This window comes from Temnothorax nylanderi, unplaced genomic scaffold (genome assembly GCF_030848795.1).
Source record: "Temnothorax nylanderi isolate EJ_2023f unplaced genomic scaffold, tnyl_v1.0 TNYL_tig0113_pilon, whole genome shotgun sequence".
NCBI lineage: Eukaryota > Metazoa > Arthropoda > Insecta > Hymenoptera > Formicidae > Temnothorax > Temnothorax nylanderi.
In genome coordinates this window covers 187,524-207,881 of record NW_027249175.1, presented here as the reverse complement: position 1 = coordinate 207,881, position 20,358 = coordinate 187,524, and the positions used below count along the sequence as shown (strand labels likewise).

The 20,358-nt window shown below is 33.3% G+C and overlaps 1 protein-coding gene, 1 long non-coding RNA gene and 1 pseudogene across 2 annotated transcripts; all 3 read right to left on the bottom strand.

Moving 5' to 3' along the window:
- Nucleotides 1-2,321: 2,321 nt before the first annotated feature.
- On the bottom strand, nucleotides 2,322-3,799 carry LOC139776152 (protein zer-1 homolog). Its single transcript, XM_071712662.1, has 4 exons — nucleotides 3,476-3,799; nucleotides 3,215-3,364; nucleotides 2,884-3,136; nucleotides 2,322-2,776 (listed from the first exon to the last, which is right to left on the bottom strand). Exons 1-4 carry the CDS (start codon nucleotides 3,797-3,799, stop codon nucleotides 2,577-2,579), a joined length of 927 nt encoding a protein of 308 aa, XP_071568763.1. The 3' UTR covers nucleotides 2,322-2,576.
- Nucleotides 3,800-4,812: 1,013 nt separating this feature from the next.
- LOC139776173 (protein FAM50 homolog) lies at nucleotides 4,813-5,861 on the bottom strand (annotated as a pseudogene).
- Nucleotides 5,862-10,165: 4,304 nt separating this feature from the next.
- On the bottom strand, nucleotides 10,166-10,557 carry LOC139776158 (uncharacterized). The gene is made up of 2 exons (XR_011719019.1): nucleotides 10,506-10,557; nucleotides 10,166-10,419 (listed from the first exon to the last, which is right to left on the bottom strand). It is a non-coding gene; the product is annotated as an uncharacterized lncRNA (long non-coding RNA).
- Nucleotides 10,558-20,358: the final 9,801 nt, after the last annotated feature.

Sequence of the window (20,358 nt, the reverse complement as noted above, 5' to 3'; positions counted from 1 at the left end):
TGGTTAACCTCTGTATTCACGTGCCTAAATTGTTTTATGGAATAGGTAAAACAATTATTTTTTAATGTTTTGCATAAAAATTTTTAATAAATTTTTATGTTTTTCTCTTAAAAAACAATTATTAAAATGTATCTTATCATTTTTCAGGATTACATGTACGTATATGTATTGAAAATGCAGTGTGGCGGATAAACCCCGGGGGGGTGGCGGTTCAACCCCGGCATTTTTGAGATTTCAATTTTTGCACCGTTGTCGTTTTTGCTCTATACCGGTTAAACAAAGCGACGTAGATAAAAATTTCCTTAATAAATTTTGTAGCTAAAGGTTCACTCTTTACAGTGGTATACCACTTTTAACTTCAATTATTTATTTTGTGGTTAAAAATCGGCTCCGAAAAAAAACTGGCGGTTTAGCCCCGGTCTCCCCTATACTACAGTAACTTCTAGTGTACTTTATATACCTGTACAAGTAACCACAATATTTTTTAAACAAAAGAAAAAAATAAGGATAGAAAAGAGAATAAAATGCATGTTCTTTAGATAATACTATATTATACATCGGACAAATCGGGTATGCATTGACACGTCATGTGATTACATCGTCATATTACGTTGACGCTGGTAACAAGAATTAATCGCTGTAATTATTTCTCCGCGCATTCTTGTTGCTGAACAAGAATCTATGAAAAGACAAATCTGGAAATTGGTTGAAAGTATACGTTTGATCGTGTAACTGGGGCTTAATCGAGTTAATTTTTTCAAGGGTAATTTAATGGTAATTATAACGATATAACATATAAAACATTAAAATCTAATGTACTGCTCCTTCGTAATTCTATTTACACACAAAATCCTTCTAAGCTTGTCACATCCTTGTTGGAAAAATCCTAGTATAATGAGAATAAATTATTTATGCTATATATTTAATCTACAAGAAAGGGAGAAGCAAAGAAACGAAAGAAAAGAAAGACCGGAACAAACATCCACATGTCGTACGAAAGTGAATATGATTAGTTAAAGACAAGTATAATAAACGTGCAAGCCTTAGCTACAATTATTCATTCTCGCTTTTTTTACAATCAAAGCTCCTTACTTTTAATCCGTTAGAACAAAAAAATTCCCTATTCTTTCCCGCTGTTCTTCTCATATTATCCATATTATTGTGTATTTGCAATTTCACTAATTATTTTCGAAAATTCAGTTGGACAGGGGTGTCGAAAGTAGAGCTGGTGATTTACTTCGAAGGCTTCGATGTTCCAACTTCGAAGCTTCGAAGAATCAAAATGATACAATTATTAATTTAATATAATAATAATAATAGTACCGCAATAGACACACATTTATATAAAATTATATGACAAAATCCAAATAAAATTTCTAATGTTGTAATTATGTCGCTTATGTCGCAAATATATTTTTCGAAGCTTCGAAGCTGTCGAAGAGTAACAATCCTAGTCGAATGTGAGGAGGCTCGACTATTAAAAGCGCGTATTATATACATACATACACACGGCATGGCAAATGCATTGTTCAAAATTCTACCTGAGTTTAGTATCTGTGAGTTTCACATGCATGAAAGTAAATACGTAGGACTAAAAGTAAGTAAACAGCTTATATTCAATCCATATTTTTAAATCAATAAAAACTTAATTTTTAATTTTTTGACAACAGCCAGTAATCACGATGCACAAATATCTAGACACGATGCGTATCTGCCTGAATATATTCAAAATGGTATGATTCTCTTAGGGCATTTGTAACACATAAGACATTTGTAACACCGTATGTATATCGAGCAGATAAAAGATTTTCAGTTCAATTAACCATTAATTATCGGCAATAATAATAAGTATAAGATGAATATTTGCGGATAATTAAATAGTTGTTTCAAAATACTTCGCGTTCTCCATACAAATCCATGCACACGCACAAAAGCACAGACACACACACATACGTACACACGCCCGCATGCATACACAACCTTTGTAATTGTAATATTGAGCATCCGTTCCTTTCCACTTTTTCGTCGAAAAAGAAATAGGTATGTTCTTTGTAGCTAAACTCTTTGTACGTTTCATCGTTTCTCTTTTTCTCTCCATCTAATTATATATATCGCAGGAATTCTAGATTCTGTCAGTAAAATTGTAAGTTGAGATTTTTATTAATTTATATTTATAAATATATTTTAAATTATATTTATAAATATAAATATAATTATATAAGTTTATATTTATATTAATTATGTTATATATTTATATTAATTTTTATTTATTTCACAATACCCCGGCTTTTTATGGATTCCCTAGGGATTTTACAAAAAAAAAATAAATTACACGAAATTCCTGCGACATGTACTTATTTTGTCTTAAGTGCAGAAAGTATGACATATGACATAGCACAGCTACAAAGAACAGATCTATCGTTATCAAGTTAATGTAACACTCATGTTTAATTTGACTCGTCTATGTAATTATTCCTCCGCTATTCGTCAAAGTTATGATACTAATCATAATTTGTTTTGTCTAAAGAGATGATATAAATTATGCGATGTGCATAATAATGTTACTAAGATTTCTTTCAGTCGTCCAGACTATATTCCGCGTCTAAGGCAGAATGAGAAACATATACATTGTCGGAATGGCTCTCATATTGACAGCAATTTTCGATCACCAAGTTTGCGAGTTCTTTTATACGTTCGTATGGTCTGGGATCTTCTATCACTGTATGTAGCTTCTCCAGCCCTCCTTCTTTTACTACCAATGCACAGTATTTGAATGCTAAAACATCGATTACATCATATTACATAAAATAGCAAGATCCAAATAGAGCAAAACAGCGGATACTAAATAATTCGTCGTAAGTATGAATATTATTAAATACGTACAGTATACTTTGGTGAAATTGGCGAGAGCCCAAGCAGCCCAATGTTGACACGGAGGAGTATGATACACATCCAGCAGGCGTAATAATGGTCCAAACGAGCGATAATTGATATTACGTTCTGCATTTAAGTCCCAACTTTCAATCGCTTGCATTATATATTTAAGAACCTCCTTACGAGTTGGCTTTTTTATTGTCCAAGCGTCAATTCCATCAGATGCCATGTGTGCTAATATACCAGCAGCATTGTATAAAACCTATATAAATCAAGAAATATATCTATATGTGAGCACATTAGAAAAAAAAAATGGAGAAAGAAAAGGGAAATACGAAACCTCGATTCCATCGCTATTAGAACGTAACAGATTGGCGAAGACGGTTACATATCGTTCCTGCATAAGATGGATCCAAAGATATTCGACTTCTGCTACATTGCCGAGCAAACCCATCATATTCCTCAACAGTTCTTCTTTATGTGAATATTGCTCGACACGTGATAGAATACTATATTACAGTAGAAACAAAAATTGCAGCTTAAGCTAAATATATCGTGTTTCAACTATCGAACGTATGTTGTAAGACAATGTAAGACATACCTGTACGCATTTGAGGAAGAGTGCCATGCCTTCCTCATCTAAGAATTGTTGGCAATTTATAGATGTTTCATCTGTCATATTCCACATAGTTGACCATGCAACTTCTAATACATCATCAAATATATTCATCTCCACTCTGTACGCGACCAATTTTAACATAGTTTTAACACAACCCAGTTTGCCGAGTAATCTTGTCTCTTTACCTTCTACTTGACAAGCTAAAGAATTTAATAGATATATGTCGATTTTTTGGACAAAACTTTTTGGCTCTGAGTGTTTGGCTAAATGTAGAAGCACCTTTACAAGGGTTTCATAATTCGACATCTACAGAAATGAATGATAGTTACATTATTATCGAAAATGGACTTTCCTTTTTATTAAACAATACTCTTGCAATTTGACCGTAAAGAGTTTAATATGGAAGATTAATATTGACAAACCTGGCAGGGATCCGACGAGTTTTTCGCGTCGAGGTATATCTGGGACGATCACGACTGTCACTACACTGATAATAAATCCGACCCGCTAATGTTTCGTCTCTTGTGAGACCCACTCTAATTTCGTGACACTTCGATACTTGCGCGACCGATATTCGGAATTAAACGATCCGATCGTAGTATTTAACGATGAGAGACCACGGTGTTATTACGCGCGAACGCGATATGTTTTCCAGGTTATAATAACTGATAACTGATAAGTGACAAGGGCTACGGTCAACGTGACGCTACAAATGCTTCGAAGCATTCCTCCTTCTCTTTTCTTTCAATGAAGAAAGAAGGAGAAGAAGAACGCTCCAAAGCATTTGTAGCGTCACGTTGACCGTAGCCGAAGTGACACTACTGACACTGTGACAGCGCGCTGTCCGTGCGAATGCACTGAGCGACGAACACGCACGTACGCGTATATGCTGTCTCTTTTCAGTGTAACAACACTGTCATGGAGGGGACCCGGGGGAACGCTCGACAAGTTCTCAAATGCCATCTATCGAGGAAAAAAGCAACCGTACGTACGTACGTACGACGACGACGACGACGACGTATCTTAATTGTAAAATTTACCATTTCGGACTTTGCATCGTAATATCTCCGCTCGTAGGGCACGTAGCGAAAAAATAAAAACACTCTTATTCGTAAATCGACCCAAGCTATCGATCAAGCCTACTTAGAACTTGATCTGTTCACTCGTTATTGAGATCTCAAAATCTCGGGTACTCGCAACTCGTGCGTTCGCGTAAAAGAGTCACGGTGCGTCTCGCTCCGCGCGTACTTGACGCGAGACACTACCGTGTCTCTTGATATATATATAATGAGAAAATAAAAAAATAACATAAAAAAGAATTATACAAAGTATTCTTTTAATGATAAATACCTAAGTAAAACTTTTCCGGCATGTGATTCCTCGGTTTCGACAAAAGCATCGTGCATAACACGAATATCATCGTGAACGTCAAATGTGAACAGAGGCTCGCTCTTTCCTCGTGCCTAATCGCAATATTACATACATTAAAATAACATGCCAACATTGTGATATTGCTTCATAAGTTTTATCATTTAGTATCTTTACCTTAGTTACAATAAAATTGTAAAACGTATAATGGTGCGGTAATATAAGATCCTCCTTGACATATATTAACTGATCTGCCATTACTGTTTTATTAAGCTCGATGAATTCATGCCTCAGAACTTCTAAACATCTCTGAAGAAGCTGATAGATAGAATTACCTGTATGTGGAAATTTAATTTATGCAGCAGAACATTATATATCACGCCAATGTTACTCCAAAAGTGACACTGGAGTATTTTAATCTTCATTATAACACTCCGACGGTGGCCAGATCCATCCCAATAACTGAATGTGATCTCAATTTCTTCTTCCTTCAACGCGTTCTGCTTTCTAGCCCATTCTTGCCTCAATTCTTCCCTAAGTTAATTTTCCTCCTCCTCCCTTTTCCTATCTGGCAAGAAACTTGTATCTACATCTAGATTTTTCTTAATCTTCTTAATCGCGGGTCCATCAGATTGCACATTTTCTGACTGCGGGGATTTTTCGGCATTGTCTTCGTCAGAAGACATCTTAGCTTCATCTTTGTCTTCATCCAGATTAAAAGACAAAGCTTGAATCTGTCTCTTCTGTTTGTTCTTTTCTGCCTGCTTCGCCGCTAGCGCTCTTTCCTTTTCCTGCTCTTTTTTACGTTCCTTCTATCAAAGCATAAAATACACATACAAAAACACAAATTATGAGATAATCGGGATCATAAGAAGACTGTAAGAAATTACTTGTGGGTATCAGGATTCGTGAGATGTTCGCTCATTTTAACGGCGGCTTTTCTCTTGCATTCCGCGTGACCGACGGTACATGCCCATTTCGTGGCATCTAGCCTTAGCATCTTTGTGATATCGTCATCATTAGGATTTTCTTCGTATCCTATCTTCTGAAGAAGCCTATCGAAAATTCCTGATATGTATGACTAGATGACATTCAGAGCACTGGGCAGAAATCACGCCAAATCGCATATATAACATCGTGTTATTTTTACATAGGAAAATTATTACATATTAACTCAATAGGCGTTAAACTTGCACTTGTAAAAAAACTTGGCGCTGCTTTTTTACTCCTGTCGCATTCTTCCCTAAATTATGTTTATTGTTTTTTATTCAATCAAAAATCTAGTACTAATGTTTAAATTTTAATTTTTAAATTTCAAAGTCTAGCAGCGCCAAGTTTTTTTACAAGAAAAATTTATTTATTTTGTTATAATTAAATATTTTTATTTTGTACTGTTACTTCTTTAATTATTTGTAATTAAAATAATTCTTTGTAATATTAAAAATTTGTTAAAGAGAATTAAGAAGCTATTACCACTTGGGTTGGAATAGGAAGACCCTTGAATAGGAACACAAAGATACCACTTGGATTTTATTTTTTTTAAGTAATTGCACAACAATTATCTTTCAAAGCAATATACATATTCTCTTTGCAATTGGCGTAATTTAATTTAAAGATTTCATATCTTTTTTTGAAATACATGTCACTTGAGTTAAGTTAGGTAATATAATTTTGTGAAGAAGAAATTAAAGATTTTATATCTTTTTTTGAAATACATGTCACTTGAGTTAAGTTAAGTAATATAATTTTGTGAAAAATAAATAAAGCTACCACTTAGGTTGGATTTTTGAATTTACAAAATACATTGCGTGTACTTGGCGCCTTTTTTTTACCTTTTTTGAAAAAGGTAATTTTGTACTGATATCACCCATTTTGTAGTGTTAAGCAAAGATCTGTAAAAAAAATTTATTTTTTATTTTTTAATTATTTACGAAATTAGCAATAACAACAAATTAAATTTTTATTAAATTAGCAAATTAATAATTAGTTACAAAAAATTACTATTTACATAAAAATTAATAATATTTAAGTAAAAATAAATTATATATTTCTCACAAAAATTAAAGAAACACTAAAATCTTTAAAAATAGGCAAAATTCAAGCAGCTGTAACTTTGTTATAAATGAACAAAATTTAAATTTAAAGCTTAAAACCTGAATTTTTACATTATTTTCATCCATTTGTATCATATCTACATGTTATTTAAAAAAATTTGGCAATTATACCGTTCAATAGAACAAAGTTTCAGCTTTAAGAATCTATTTTTTGAATTGCGATACGATGATTTCTAAGGGAATTATGAGCAATCAAAGTCAAAATCCATTTCTTATTCAATCCGTGATAAATCAGTAACAAAAAATCGTAGAAACATTTTTAAAAAAAGATTTTGCAAGGAAAACTTCAAGCTTTTACGTTAGAAAGTCGAAAATTTTCGCAGATTTTTTTTGTGCACTTGACAGGCCCACAAAGTGAGAAGAAAATTTTCTATTTTGTCTAGCTCGTAGTTTTCTATATGTAAAAATTACCAAACTCACAAAAACTAAAAAATAATAGTAACCTTTCAAAAGTAGAAATTTTGAGCTTTAAAATCCTTTTTTAAATTTAAATTTCGTTCATTTTTAACAAAGTTACAGCTGCTTGAATTTTGTCTATTTTTAAAGATAAATTTATATAGTGTTCCTTTAATTTTTGTGAAAAGTGTAGATTACTTAAAAAATTGGTAATTTGTCAGAGAAAAATTTCTAGTTTGTGAAAGTTAGTAATTAGGTGAAAATGAATTAATTTCTTTTGTAAACTGGTAATTAGTAAAAATAAATTCTTTATTATTAAAATAATTAATAAATGGTTTATCAAAAATAAATTACTATCTATTTGAAAATTAATAATTAGTGGAAAATAATTATTAATTTTTTCAATAATAAATAAATAGTCTCAGAAAAATTACTTATATTTTAAAAATTATTAATTGGTTGAATATAAATAATTTAATTATTTATATTATTTATATTAATTATTTATATTATTTATATTATTTATATTTATAAGCAGTTAAATGTGGTTTAAAAAAGGTAATTATGAAGGAGAGGGGCTTCCTCACCGAATTGGCTAAAATTTTAATTTTGTGTATTTTGGTGTGTAAAACATGAATCTATAAGTTAAAATTGTCGCTCTCAATTAGGAAAAAAGTTATCTCTATATATATAAAAATGAATGTATGTTTGTATGTGTTCAAGATTCCGTCATCACGTTGCGCCATCTCATCAGATGGCAGCATCAATCGGGTATCGACAGGCTGGATCGACGCGGCAGCTTGCGCAAGCACGGGCGCGCTCATCGCGAACTTCTCCCTCAGGAGACAAAAACATGTCCGCGCTGTGATCAGACGTACGACGTGTGCTCTGTGCGTTTCTCTAGTAGAACTGCGAATTAAAGTGCCCATCGCAGTGATTGAAGCTGCCGAGATACTTTGCTAACGTGTAAAGAGACCGCTCATCAGCTCTGGTACATCAACACGACGACTCAGGCTCACACGTGCGCGAGTGCCGACCGCCACGTGTCTCAACGGCTCACCGGGCGAATCACCACGAGCGAGGCAATTCATATAATTGTCTCGCGCATCAAAGACTTCCCATTTATACACCGCTCATTGTTTCTCAGGTCAGATTGTACATATTTGGACGCATTAAAGACGGCTCAGACTGTGGTCTGAGTTACATTAAACAAAAGAAATAATTCGTTGACACCCTCCACGCACGTCCTTCTCATCCCGCTTCCATCGTCGGGAAATATCAGCGATTTCGCGAACAGTATGTTTGTCCGCTATGCAAATCTACAGTTTTCAACCGAATTTTAAAGAATTATATATGAAACAGGGGTAGAATTTTCCGGGGAGTGCTATAGAGTGTATAGTTTTTCGTAACCGATCTTTTTGGGAACCGGTATCCAAAATTTTTCCAATTTTTGGGAAATAATTGACCAAATTTTAAAGAATTGTATATAAAATAGAGGTAGAATTTCCCGGGGAGTGCCATAAAGTGTATAATTTTTCGTTACCGATCTTTTTGGAAATCGGTTACAAAATTTGTATGGTGCCTTTTTTCAAAAAAAAGTTTTATTTTTCACAAAAAATGTTATTTTGGGAAATCGGTTTTGGGAAACCGGTTCCAAAATTTTTCTAATGTCTGTTTGTCTGACCGCGAACTACTTATTTATTAATGGACCGATTTTCTGGAAACCGGTATCAAAATTTGTCTAATTTTTCGAGGATGATGTCGATGAAGAATAAATTAATATAAGAAAATAAAAATAAAAATAAAAAAATAAAAGGGCTTTCATACAAAATTGTCTAAAAAAGGTCTCTTTTTTCCAAAAAAATTTTTTTGGGGGTAAATATTATTATTCGGGAAAAAAACATCGTCTACTGTCTAATAAATTAGCCCATAAAGGGTTTTGGGAAGGGGTCGAAGCGAGGAGAAAATGTCTGCTGGGAAAGAATGTTTATTAGCATCAGTTGCGTTTAAAATTTGATGATCAATTTAATTTGTGATATTATTATTCTACTCTCACAGTTTTCAAATTGGAACAACCAAATTTGGTATACTATCTCATGATACTCTAACTTAGACCGTAGAGGGTTTTGGGAAGAGCTCTGAGCCCGGGGACAAAGGGCCCTCATACAAAGTTGTCTAAAAAAGGTCTCAAAAAATAAATTTTTTTGGGGTAAATATTACTATTCGGAGAAAAGAAGGAAGAGCTTTTGAGTCCGCGCGAAGCGCGGGCGAAAAAGCTAGTTAAGTACTAAAATTGATAGTTGCGTGGTTAGAACAGGTTTTATTAACCGTTCCTGTTTCTTATCGATTTCGCCATTAACTCGGCTAATTGTTCTTCCACGGATTTTGGAATTTCCGCCTCGACATAACGTATCATCTACTATCTATAATATACGATGCTATATTTTTATTATCCATGTGTCAATTCAATTAGAAAAAAAATTCAAATTCTTTATTTGAAGCACTTGTGAGTTTTACAAAAATGTCTCTCGTTATGTCTTGTATCTTTATCATTATGATATCGTTCAAATTTGCTACTCTTAGAAAATGTATGGATAAGCTTGATAGGACTTGCTATTTTATCTACGAATATGCAATTAACAGATCCAAACAGTTAAGTGACAAGTATATCGACAAAGGTAAAGTCTTATTTGCTTGAATCAACATGCTACACGTATGTATATCACGTAAGTATGACAACGGAATGGAGATTATTGGAAACGATCGGAAAAGGACATAAAAGATAAATCGCGGATTTATTTATGAATATTCTATATTAAACATAATTAAAATAAAGAAAACTGCACTTTGTAATTTTTAATAATATATTATAAAATCTAATATGTATATATGTATATATGTTTGAACTATCATAAAACAGTCATTTCATATAACTATTAGCAAGATTTTGAATTTATGTTTACCATTTATTGGTTCATCAAATATACTTACATATAGAAATATTGTTAAAAATATGTACCACATTGTAAGCTTCTGTCGACCATTTACCTGCAAAGGAGTAACATCAAAGTATAATTACATATCCAAAGATAAATAATTTTGAGTAGAGATGTATATATCTAAAATCTACTTACACGTAGGAGTTGATAATAATCTCGTTGATTGGAATGTGGCTTGGATCGGTCAACTCGCGAAACTGTAATATAATAATAAATCGATTAGAATTTTCGGAAACATCACTTCATACGATTCTTTCGCACGATGACGGTTAATGTTAATTTCCGATTACCTTATTATTATGTTTCGCGTGTTCTATACTTGTCGTCATGACGAAACATCTGACCGAGACATTGCGCTTCTTGGCTACCTGTATCTCTTTCTCGAAGCTGGATCGGGATTGGTATTGTCTATAACTATACTTTTTCCTTGATTCAAGTATTGTTGGACTGCGGCAATGCACTTCTGCCAGCTGCCTAAAGTGTCTCTGTTGACGTATCCGTATTCCTTCAGATAATTCTTTGCAAAATGCGATTTTCCGGAGTCTGGACTGCCGACCATAAGTACCATCTGTTAATGGATATCTATAAGCACGAGAAAAGAGCGGGCCTCTGTTCACATTTGACGTTCACGATGATATTCGTATTATGCACGATGCTTCTGTCGAAATCGAAGAATTACATGCCGGAAAAGTTTTACTTAGGTATTTATCATTAAAAGAATACTTTGTATAATTCTCTTTTATGTTATTTTTTTATTTTTTCTCATTAGATCATGGTACCAGAGGAACAAACACATTTTTCCAGAGAGTAGATGGGAACCTTTTGATCCAACGAAAAGTTACGACAAGTATACAGTGTCGGATAAAAATAGAAAGAAAGATAAAATCTGACAAACTTAGATTCAACGAATTGTCCAATTTCGTTTAAAGGATTCAGATTCAAAGGACTGTAAATATTAATAACCAGATAAATAACTTTGTTTCATCGTACAATTGATTCATTATACAACAGATTGTAATATATATATATATATATATATATATATATATATATATATATATTACAATATATATACGCATATATATGGGGCGTTCCACGCCAAATCGGACACCATTGGGCTTTTGCATCTCCGATTTTTTTGAAAATGTTTTATGTTATAGTATTAGTTGAAAGAGGCCTCCATGATTTTTTTCAAATTTTTTTGTCAAAACGTTTTCAAAATATCGATTTTTGAAAAATTACGTTACTTTTTTTTTTAAACGCCCATAACTTTACGAAAAATGGGCCAAATAGGACGTTTTTTTTTTCAAAATGTTCGTATTTAAACACACTTTTGATAAAAAATATCAAAAAAATTTTTCAAACTGTATTTCTATAAGATTTTCAAATTTTTAACACAAATTGTTGATTTACAAAAAACACGTACTGATCGATTTTCTTCAAAATTTTTTGTAAAAAACTATCATCGATTCCACAAATTTTAAGCCTAAATTCATAATGGGATAATGACGGGATCTATTTTTTTTCGATCTTTTAATTTCTATTTTTTATTTATCCGTGCTGAAAAATATATATAAATCTTTTTTTTCAGGCTTATCGGCAACAGTCATTGTTATTTATTTAAAAAAAACATATATTTTTATCATTTAATAAACAAATGATCGATAATTTTTATTTGAATATACTACAATATATGTCCGTCTTTCGGAAAGAGACGTTAAACAGTTGGTCCAAAAAGGAGGAAGGGAATTAAAGAGGAAGTGAATGAATAGAGGGCGGTTAAAGGTTTGGGTACGTTCCTCGTCGGCCTCAAGCATAATAAACGCTTTAATTCAACTGTATTTTTCCTGAAATCAATTTGTAAACTATTTAGTAATCACTATGTCTCAGATAATTATTAATAGTAGTTCCTGTGTAAATTATTTATTCTTTTCAGATATTTTTCAGCACGGATAAATAAAAAATAGAAATTAAAAGATCGAAAAAAAATAGATCCCGTCATTATCCCATTATGAATTTAGGCTTAAAATTTGTGGAATCGATGATAGTTTTTTACAAAAAATTTTGAAGAAAATCGATCAGTACGTGTTTTTTGTAAATCAACAATTTGTGTTAAAAATTTGAAAATCTTATAGAAATACAGTTTGAAAAATTTTTTTGATATTTTTTATCAAAAGTATGTTTAAATACGAACATTTTGAAAAAAAAACGTCCCATTTGGCCCATTTTTCGTAAAGTTATGGGCGTTTAAAAAAAAAGTAACGTAATTTTTCAAAAATCGATATTTTGAAAACGTTTTGACAAAAAAATTTGAAAAAAATCATGGAGGCCTCTTTCAACTAATACTATAACATAAAACATTTTCAAAAAAATCGGAGATGCAAAAGCCCAGTGGTGTCCGATTTGGCGTGGAACGCCCCATATATATATAGCTACATTGTATTTTTAAGGACTGTGATTTTAATTCATTTAGTTATGTGATAATATTTAATTCATTTACTCGATTATGTAGCTCTACTAAATTACAGTCCTTTGAATCTGAATTCTTTAAACGAAATTGGACAATACGTTGAATCTAAGTTTATCAGATTTTATCTTTTTTCCTATTTTTATCCGACACTGTATACTTGTCGTAACTTTTCGTTGGATCAAAAGGTTCCCATCTACTCGCTGGAAAAATGTGTTTGTTCCTCTCGTACCATGATCTAATGAGAAATAACATAAAAGAGAATTATACAAAGTATTCTTTTAATGATAAATACCTAAGTAAAACTTTTCCGGCATGTGATTCCTCGGTTTCGACAAAAGCATCGTGCATAACACGAATATCATCGTGAACGTCAAATGTGAACAGAGGTTCGCTTTTTCCTCGTGCCTAATCGCAATATTACATACATTAAAATAACATGCTAACATTGTGATATTGCTTCATAAGTTTTATCATTTAGTATCTTTAAAATGCTGTCATTGATACAATGGCCGTTGCAATGCCTTATTAATATAAACCTATGATAATATTAAATATAAGATCGGACTATGTAGACCGCTCTAAGTTTTAGAAGCCGTGCTATTCATAAAAAATAAGTATATAAAAATAAGTATATAGATGTTAGTATAATATAGAGGAAAGACCCCTACTATAAGACAGGATCCTAATATGAGATGGCGTGTTTTTTACATGGTGGGATCAAAAGATGGGGCCTATATAAGGCCTTTTAGCTTAAAATATCTCATATTAGGATCCTGTCTCATAATAGGGGTCTTTCCTCTAATAGTAACAAATAAATAAATGCATTTATATTTTATAACGTTATTTTATTGTTATCAACATTTTCTTTATTAGACAGTTTATATATTTTTTTTTATTTTTTCTTACGTATGTTATTTTCTACTATCTCTTTGTTTACTTTTCTCAGTCTTATATACGTTCTCGTGCGAACTAAACACGCAATAACTTCCTTAGGAAAATTATTATTTGTTTTTGTTAATATAATATCAGTTAATTTGTCAAAGATCTTATTTTCAGTGCTAAAAGAATCACCATGGAATTTTACAAATTCTGTATCCATGACTTCAGCTGCTTTTAAGAAGTCTGCGGATGGATACATGCAGTTTCCTCTTGATATTGTACAAAGCCAATCATTAGGTGGATTGGGTAAAGACTTGGTTGAAATTCCTAAGTTAGTATAGCAATTTCGGAATCTATGAGCTACATAACCGGTTATATATAAAAGTGCATTATTTTGTACTATCTCTTGATTAGTGATTTGTTCAAAATCTTCAAGTAATTGTATTTCATCACAACTAGGCTCATAATTACTTAAATTTTGCACTAGAAAAATGAATAATTGGTACATTGATAATATATCTCAATTTTATCAGTAATTTCGCTATTTATCATTAACTTTATACATAGATGTATAAAGTTAAGGACAACTATATACATGAACATAATGAGACCGGCGGCGAATCTTTTTTAATATAATACGATGAAAAGTTACATAAGTATTTACAAAAAAGTTTCAATTTTTTTCATACCTTCTCCAGTTTCTTCTGGTATGTTATGATTATATATTTCCTCCCTAATTGTCGTATCGACATTTTGTCCGACTTGTGGGGTATTACTAAGTAATATATCTTCTTCTTCATCAGACAATCGGTCCGCTATATAAACAGAATCTGGACTATGTACATCACTTATAGTAATTAACGATTCACAAGTACCATCTCCTTCAGTATTTTTTCGCACAGAAAATACATGTTCCGAGTGTTTTCCAAGGATATACCATTTCAAACGATTTTTTACTTCCACGGGTGTGGGATGATCATATCCACTTCCCATGGATCTTATGTAGGAAAAGAAGTTTTCTAGAATGTCCTGATTTAATCTTCTCGTTAACACATATTTTACGTCAAACATTTCAGATGAGTACTTATCTTGTAAATGTGCAAACATTTCTTGCAGCGATCTGTTACATAATAAAATTCCTTTCTGGAATTGCAATAAACTCTTTCTTTGCCCAACTCGCATTTCCATCATAAATTCGTTCATATTACTAATAATCTTATTTTGTTCTTCTACGTTAATGCCATAGGCATTTGATACACCACATTTGTCATATTTAAATTTGCTGTTGAAGACATCAAACCAATCATTGAACAGTTTTAATATCTCGGATGTATGTTTCCATTGTGTATTGCCAAGAAAACCATTTTCTCCACACCATTTAATGGCTAGTGCATTTTTATTTGAGAAAACTTGAGCTGCTAGTTTCACGTTTTGTCGTTGCGTGCCTCTCACATCAAGATGTAGTGTACTTAATTTGTGACATATTTTCAAATCACCATTATTCAACGTTAGTAGTTGTTCTAAACATGTTTTGTCCACAAAGTTTTCTTTAATTTTAAATCCAGAATCTAGCAAATTGTTTCTTGCTAATTTCAAAAGGTGCGGAACGTCTGCATAAAAAAATATTTTTAGGGAGTTGTTTGCGGGATGCGTAATGAAACATTGTTTCTCGATGTTTGTTGTGATGATTTTATCCTTGGAATAACTATAATCTTCAACTCCGATATTACAATCTTTCCACAACTTCATATTGCTTGAACCCATATCGCACGTAACAGCAATAACAGTGTAATCTATTTTATATAGCTCTTGTATGACAGTAAATAAAATATCACGGGACATTGATACATCAAAATTATAATAAACTGGTTGCCTCCAATTCTTGAATAAACCTCGAGCCATGATAAACAGACAAGTCTTATGAGGCCCATAAACTTTTTGTTGCTTTCTGTCAATGTCTAACTTATTTGAAATATATACATCGTCGAATGTTAAAACAGTTATTTTCTCTACTTTTGAAAGATTGTGTCCTTTACTTGACATAATGTTTATAACTTCATTTAAAATCCCAGGTAAAACTGTAAACTTAGCTACCCAATTGTGCAAAGTTGTTAGACACGGCAATGGTACCTTTTTAACATTTCTTAAATACTTATATGCTTTTGGACTTAACGAGCGTAAAGAAATGGCAGACATGATGTCTTCAGGCGACCAATGTACGCGGTTTCGTGTCGACATTAATATTGAAATTTGAACTGGTGTAAATACTTTACGCAAAGCATTGGTAGCTACTGCTTCGGCTTCTTTCTGTTTATTCTTCATTATTTTTTTAACTTCAGCTTGCAACTGTAATACTTGTTTATTTAATTGTTCATTTTTTTGTCCAAGATCTTGATTTTCTTTAAGTAATTGTTGTTTTTCTTCAAATAATTGTTGCTTTTCTTCCTCACTGTTTCGAAGCTGCATTACTAATGTTTCCATTGAACTAGCATTGTTGTCTATGTTAATCTCTTTATTTCTGTAAAATACAAAACATTTTTATATAAAATGTATATACATATTAAGTATAATAGGGAAAAACTTATAATAAAGATGTATAGGTATACGTACATATCTAGTTCTATTGTATCATTTTGTTCGATATTTTCAAGATATTCCCGTGTCATATTTTGTGTTTCTTCTTCAACATTTATATTGTCTTTTTCAATATTTTAATTTTGATTTTCTTCAAATAATTGTTGCTTGTCTATCTCAGAGTTTCGAAGCTCTATCGGTAATATTTCCGTTGAACTATTGTTGCTAATCTCTTTATTTCTGTAACATACAAAACATTTTTATATAAATTATAGTGCTTGTGTGTGTGTGTGTATATATATATATATATATATATATATATATATATATATATATATATATATATATGTATATATGTATATATGTAATATTTTACATATTACATATATACATTACATATATACATTATATATATACATTTTACATATATACATATATATATGTAAAATAGAGAAAAGCTTATAAAGATATACAGCTACATACATGTCTAGTTCCTGTTTCTCTTTTGCATACTGCACAAGTTCTGCATACGTAGGTATACCAGTTTTTATTCTGAAAAAATATAAAAAAATTACTTTTTATTTACATACATACATGTATAAATATTAATATATTAAAAAATGTGTAGAAAATACTTACAATACGTTATTTCCTTTTATCTTTTTATTATTTTCGTAATCTTTTTCATTTTGCGACATTCTTTTTCTTTTTTTTCCTGCACATAGTTTTAACATTTTACATGGGACAGAATCTTTTTTTAATCGTCGTACTTCTTTGGCAGGTGTATTTTTTGACCTCGGTTTTGTGAATTCCATTATGAAACTATTTGTATCAAAATGGTCACTGCATATTCTTGCTAAAATTTTATCATAAATTACTTATTACAACATGTATAGTTTACACAGGGTGTTTAAAAAAAAAGTTAAAATATTTTAAGGGAATTTAGTATGTCCAAAAACAAATCGAAGTCTTATCAAACATGAGTTCATAAATGATAATATATTTAGGATAATAAGGAAATACATTTATTACAGCAACTTACCTGAATCAACTTTCAAACTTGTCTCAGTTTGTTGACAAGCATTAAGCCATTGCTGACGAATTGGAGTTTCTTTCGGAAATCTAAAAAAGGTTATTCCTCTTGCATCTCCGTCGCATGTTCGATTTTTGCAATTTTTTATGGAACACGATGGCATTGTTTCTGTAAACAAAATATACTATGTAGCTTACTGATAATAAGTTGGCACATTTAAAGATGGCCAGGACAAACCTGGCCAATCATAAGCTGACCGTTCCTCGTAAAAGCTCTTCTTCACAAACAGATAAGAAAATTGCCAATATGTTGCTTACATTCTCATCAAAGTTACAATATTATGACGATGAAATGTCTTTCAAAGAAATTTTTTATACAATTTCTTACATGCACTAATAAAACAAAGACATTTATATTTATGAATATTATTATTAATTCTAATGATAAATACCTTCTTACCGAATGTTAGATCTAAATTAGTCAAAGAAGCAAAGTTATGCGATGCATTTACATTTGACAGTAATGATCCACCTTCTCTCTGTCTAGCAGAGACACTGAGTCCTGTGTATTTTTTATTCTTTCTCCTACTACTTCCGTAAGTATGACAGGAACTAGACGTCAGATAAGCAAAACTACTATTGAATTCCGAAGCTATAGACTGCGCTTAATTCTGCAATGATCCGCCATGTGTCAAACGCTCGGACACAGACTTCCGTTTATGCCTCCTGCGATTTGAGCCCGGAAGACAGCGTGAATTAGATATCACTCTACGGCCTTCCTCAGTCTCGTCCGCTTCTGCCTCTTGCAAAAGTTCCTACAAAGCACACATATCAATCTATACATCTTAACACAATAGCATTTTTATGTTCAATACATAATTTCAAAGCCCGTACGTACTTTAAAAAGATTAGACTTTCTTTCCCGATCTTTCGGACGTTTGTATGTTATAGCTCCAGTAAAGCCCGTAACTCATTATCATTTAGCATAGACAGAAAGGAAGGCTGAAGGCACATGCAGCAGCTAACAATCTAGTTTCTGTAAACAAAATATAATATGTAGCTTGCTAATAATAAGTTGGCACATTTAAAGATGGCCAGGACGAACCTCTTATCGTAGTAGCCGTAGATTCCTCTTGTGGCCGAAGGCACGGTGGAGCCAGGCGCGTTTCAGAAGTTGGGCACCCTCTGGGTGCTGTATCTCAACGATAACCAATTGCGAACTATTCTGGCGCCAGCCCTAGCGCTGTTGAACGCCCTCGCCGAGCTTCACATCGGCTGGAACGCCTTCTCCTCGTTGCCGGACGACGCGTTCAAAGGTCTCGAGCAACTGGCGGTGCTGGATATCATGGGCGCCGGACTGGACAACATCAGCGACGGCGCGTTTCGCGGCCTGAACGCCCTTCGCACCTTGAAACTGGGTGCTAACAAGTTGCGCGAAGTGCCGACAAAGCAGCTGGCGGTGTTGCCGCTCCTAGAGGAGCTCACCTTGGGCCAGAACTTCTTCACGATCCTGCGATCGGGAGCCTTCCAAGGTCTATCGACGTTGAAGAGGCTCGACGTTTCTGGCGCCAAGCTGCTTACCACCGTGGAAAAGGGGGCCTTCTCGGATAATGCCAATCTAGAGACAATAGAGGACGGTTCTCTGGCCGGCTTGCCGAATTTGAGGTATCTGATGCTGCGCGACAACGCCTTCGTCACGTTCTCGGAGTCGTTGGATCGCCGGTTGGATCTAAGCGAGAATCCGCTCATGCGGCGGCTAACAAACTAACCTCTATATAATGGAAGTAGCCATGTTGCTTTTTACATTTGGGGAGGCTTTTTGATTGGTCAGAAGGCAGTCATTATTTTAGACCACTGCGCATCTCGGGAATGAAACACCTTTCTTTTTACATCATGCATATGCATACATACATATCGATACATATCGAAACTGGCGATACTAGCACCGCCAGCCGCCAGTGTCGAAAAAGTGAAAGTTACATTCTCTGATATATATATGTCATATATTGAACCAATTGAGAGCGTCGACGTAGTAAGTATCTTAATATAAAATTTTCACATTTGGACTTTGCGTCGCAATATCTCCGCTCATAGGGCACGTAGCGGAAAATATTATAAGAGATACCCCCCCCCCCCCCAAGTCGACCCCAAGCTATCGATCAAGCCTACTTAGAACTTGATCCGTTCACTCGTTATCGAGATCTCAACATCTCGAGTACTCGCAACCCGTCGCGTCGCGTAAAAGAGTCACGGTCGGTCTCGCTCCGCGTGTACTTGGCGCGAGACACTACCGTGTCTCTTGATACATAAATGAATCTCGCGTTTTATGTAAAATTTTGTAAGAAACCGGTAACTTAACCTATACTACGTTTACGCGAGCGTTACTTCTGTAGTAACTTACGATACGATAATTCCTCCGCGTAAACGGGAGATTTTATAGTAACTACGATGATATCGTATAAGTTACTACAGAAGTAATACTCACGTAAACGTAAACTACTATAATTCCTGTCACATGTACTTAGTCGCGTAAAAGAGTCACGGTGCGGTCTCGCTTGGCGCGAAACACTACCGTGACTCTTATACTACGTTTACGCGAGCGTAACTTATGATAATTTACCCGTTTACGCGGAGTAAATTATCGTAAGTTACTACAAAATTCCGTTTACGCGAAGGAAAATCCCGTTTACGCGAAGGAATTATTGTAAGTTACTACAGAAGTAACGCTCGCGTAAACGTAGTATTAATCACTCAACTTCTTGATCACTCAACTCAATTCACGAAACATGGAATTCTTCACATGGATTTATACGAATATAAGAAATATATAACTCACCAACTGTCAATCAACATTATCAACAACGACATCAACGATCGCCGCACATACGAAATGTCGCCGCACACGCGGAGAAGAAGTAATACATAATGTTATATGTATACTTGGCGCGAGACACTACCGTATCTCTTGATATTATTGTTGCACTCCGGCGGCTTTCGCACGCTCTCTAAGCACTCCCGCACTCGGTCGCGTGT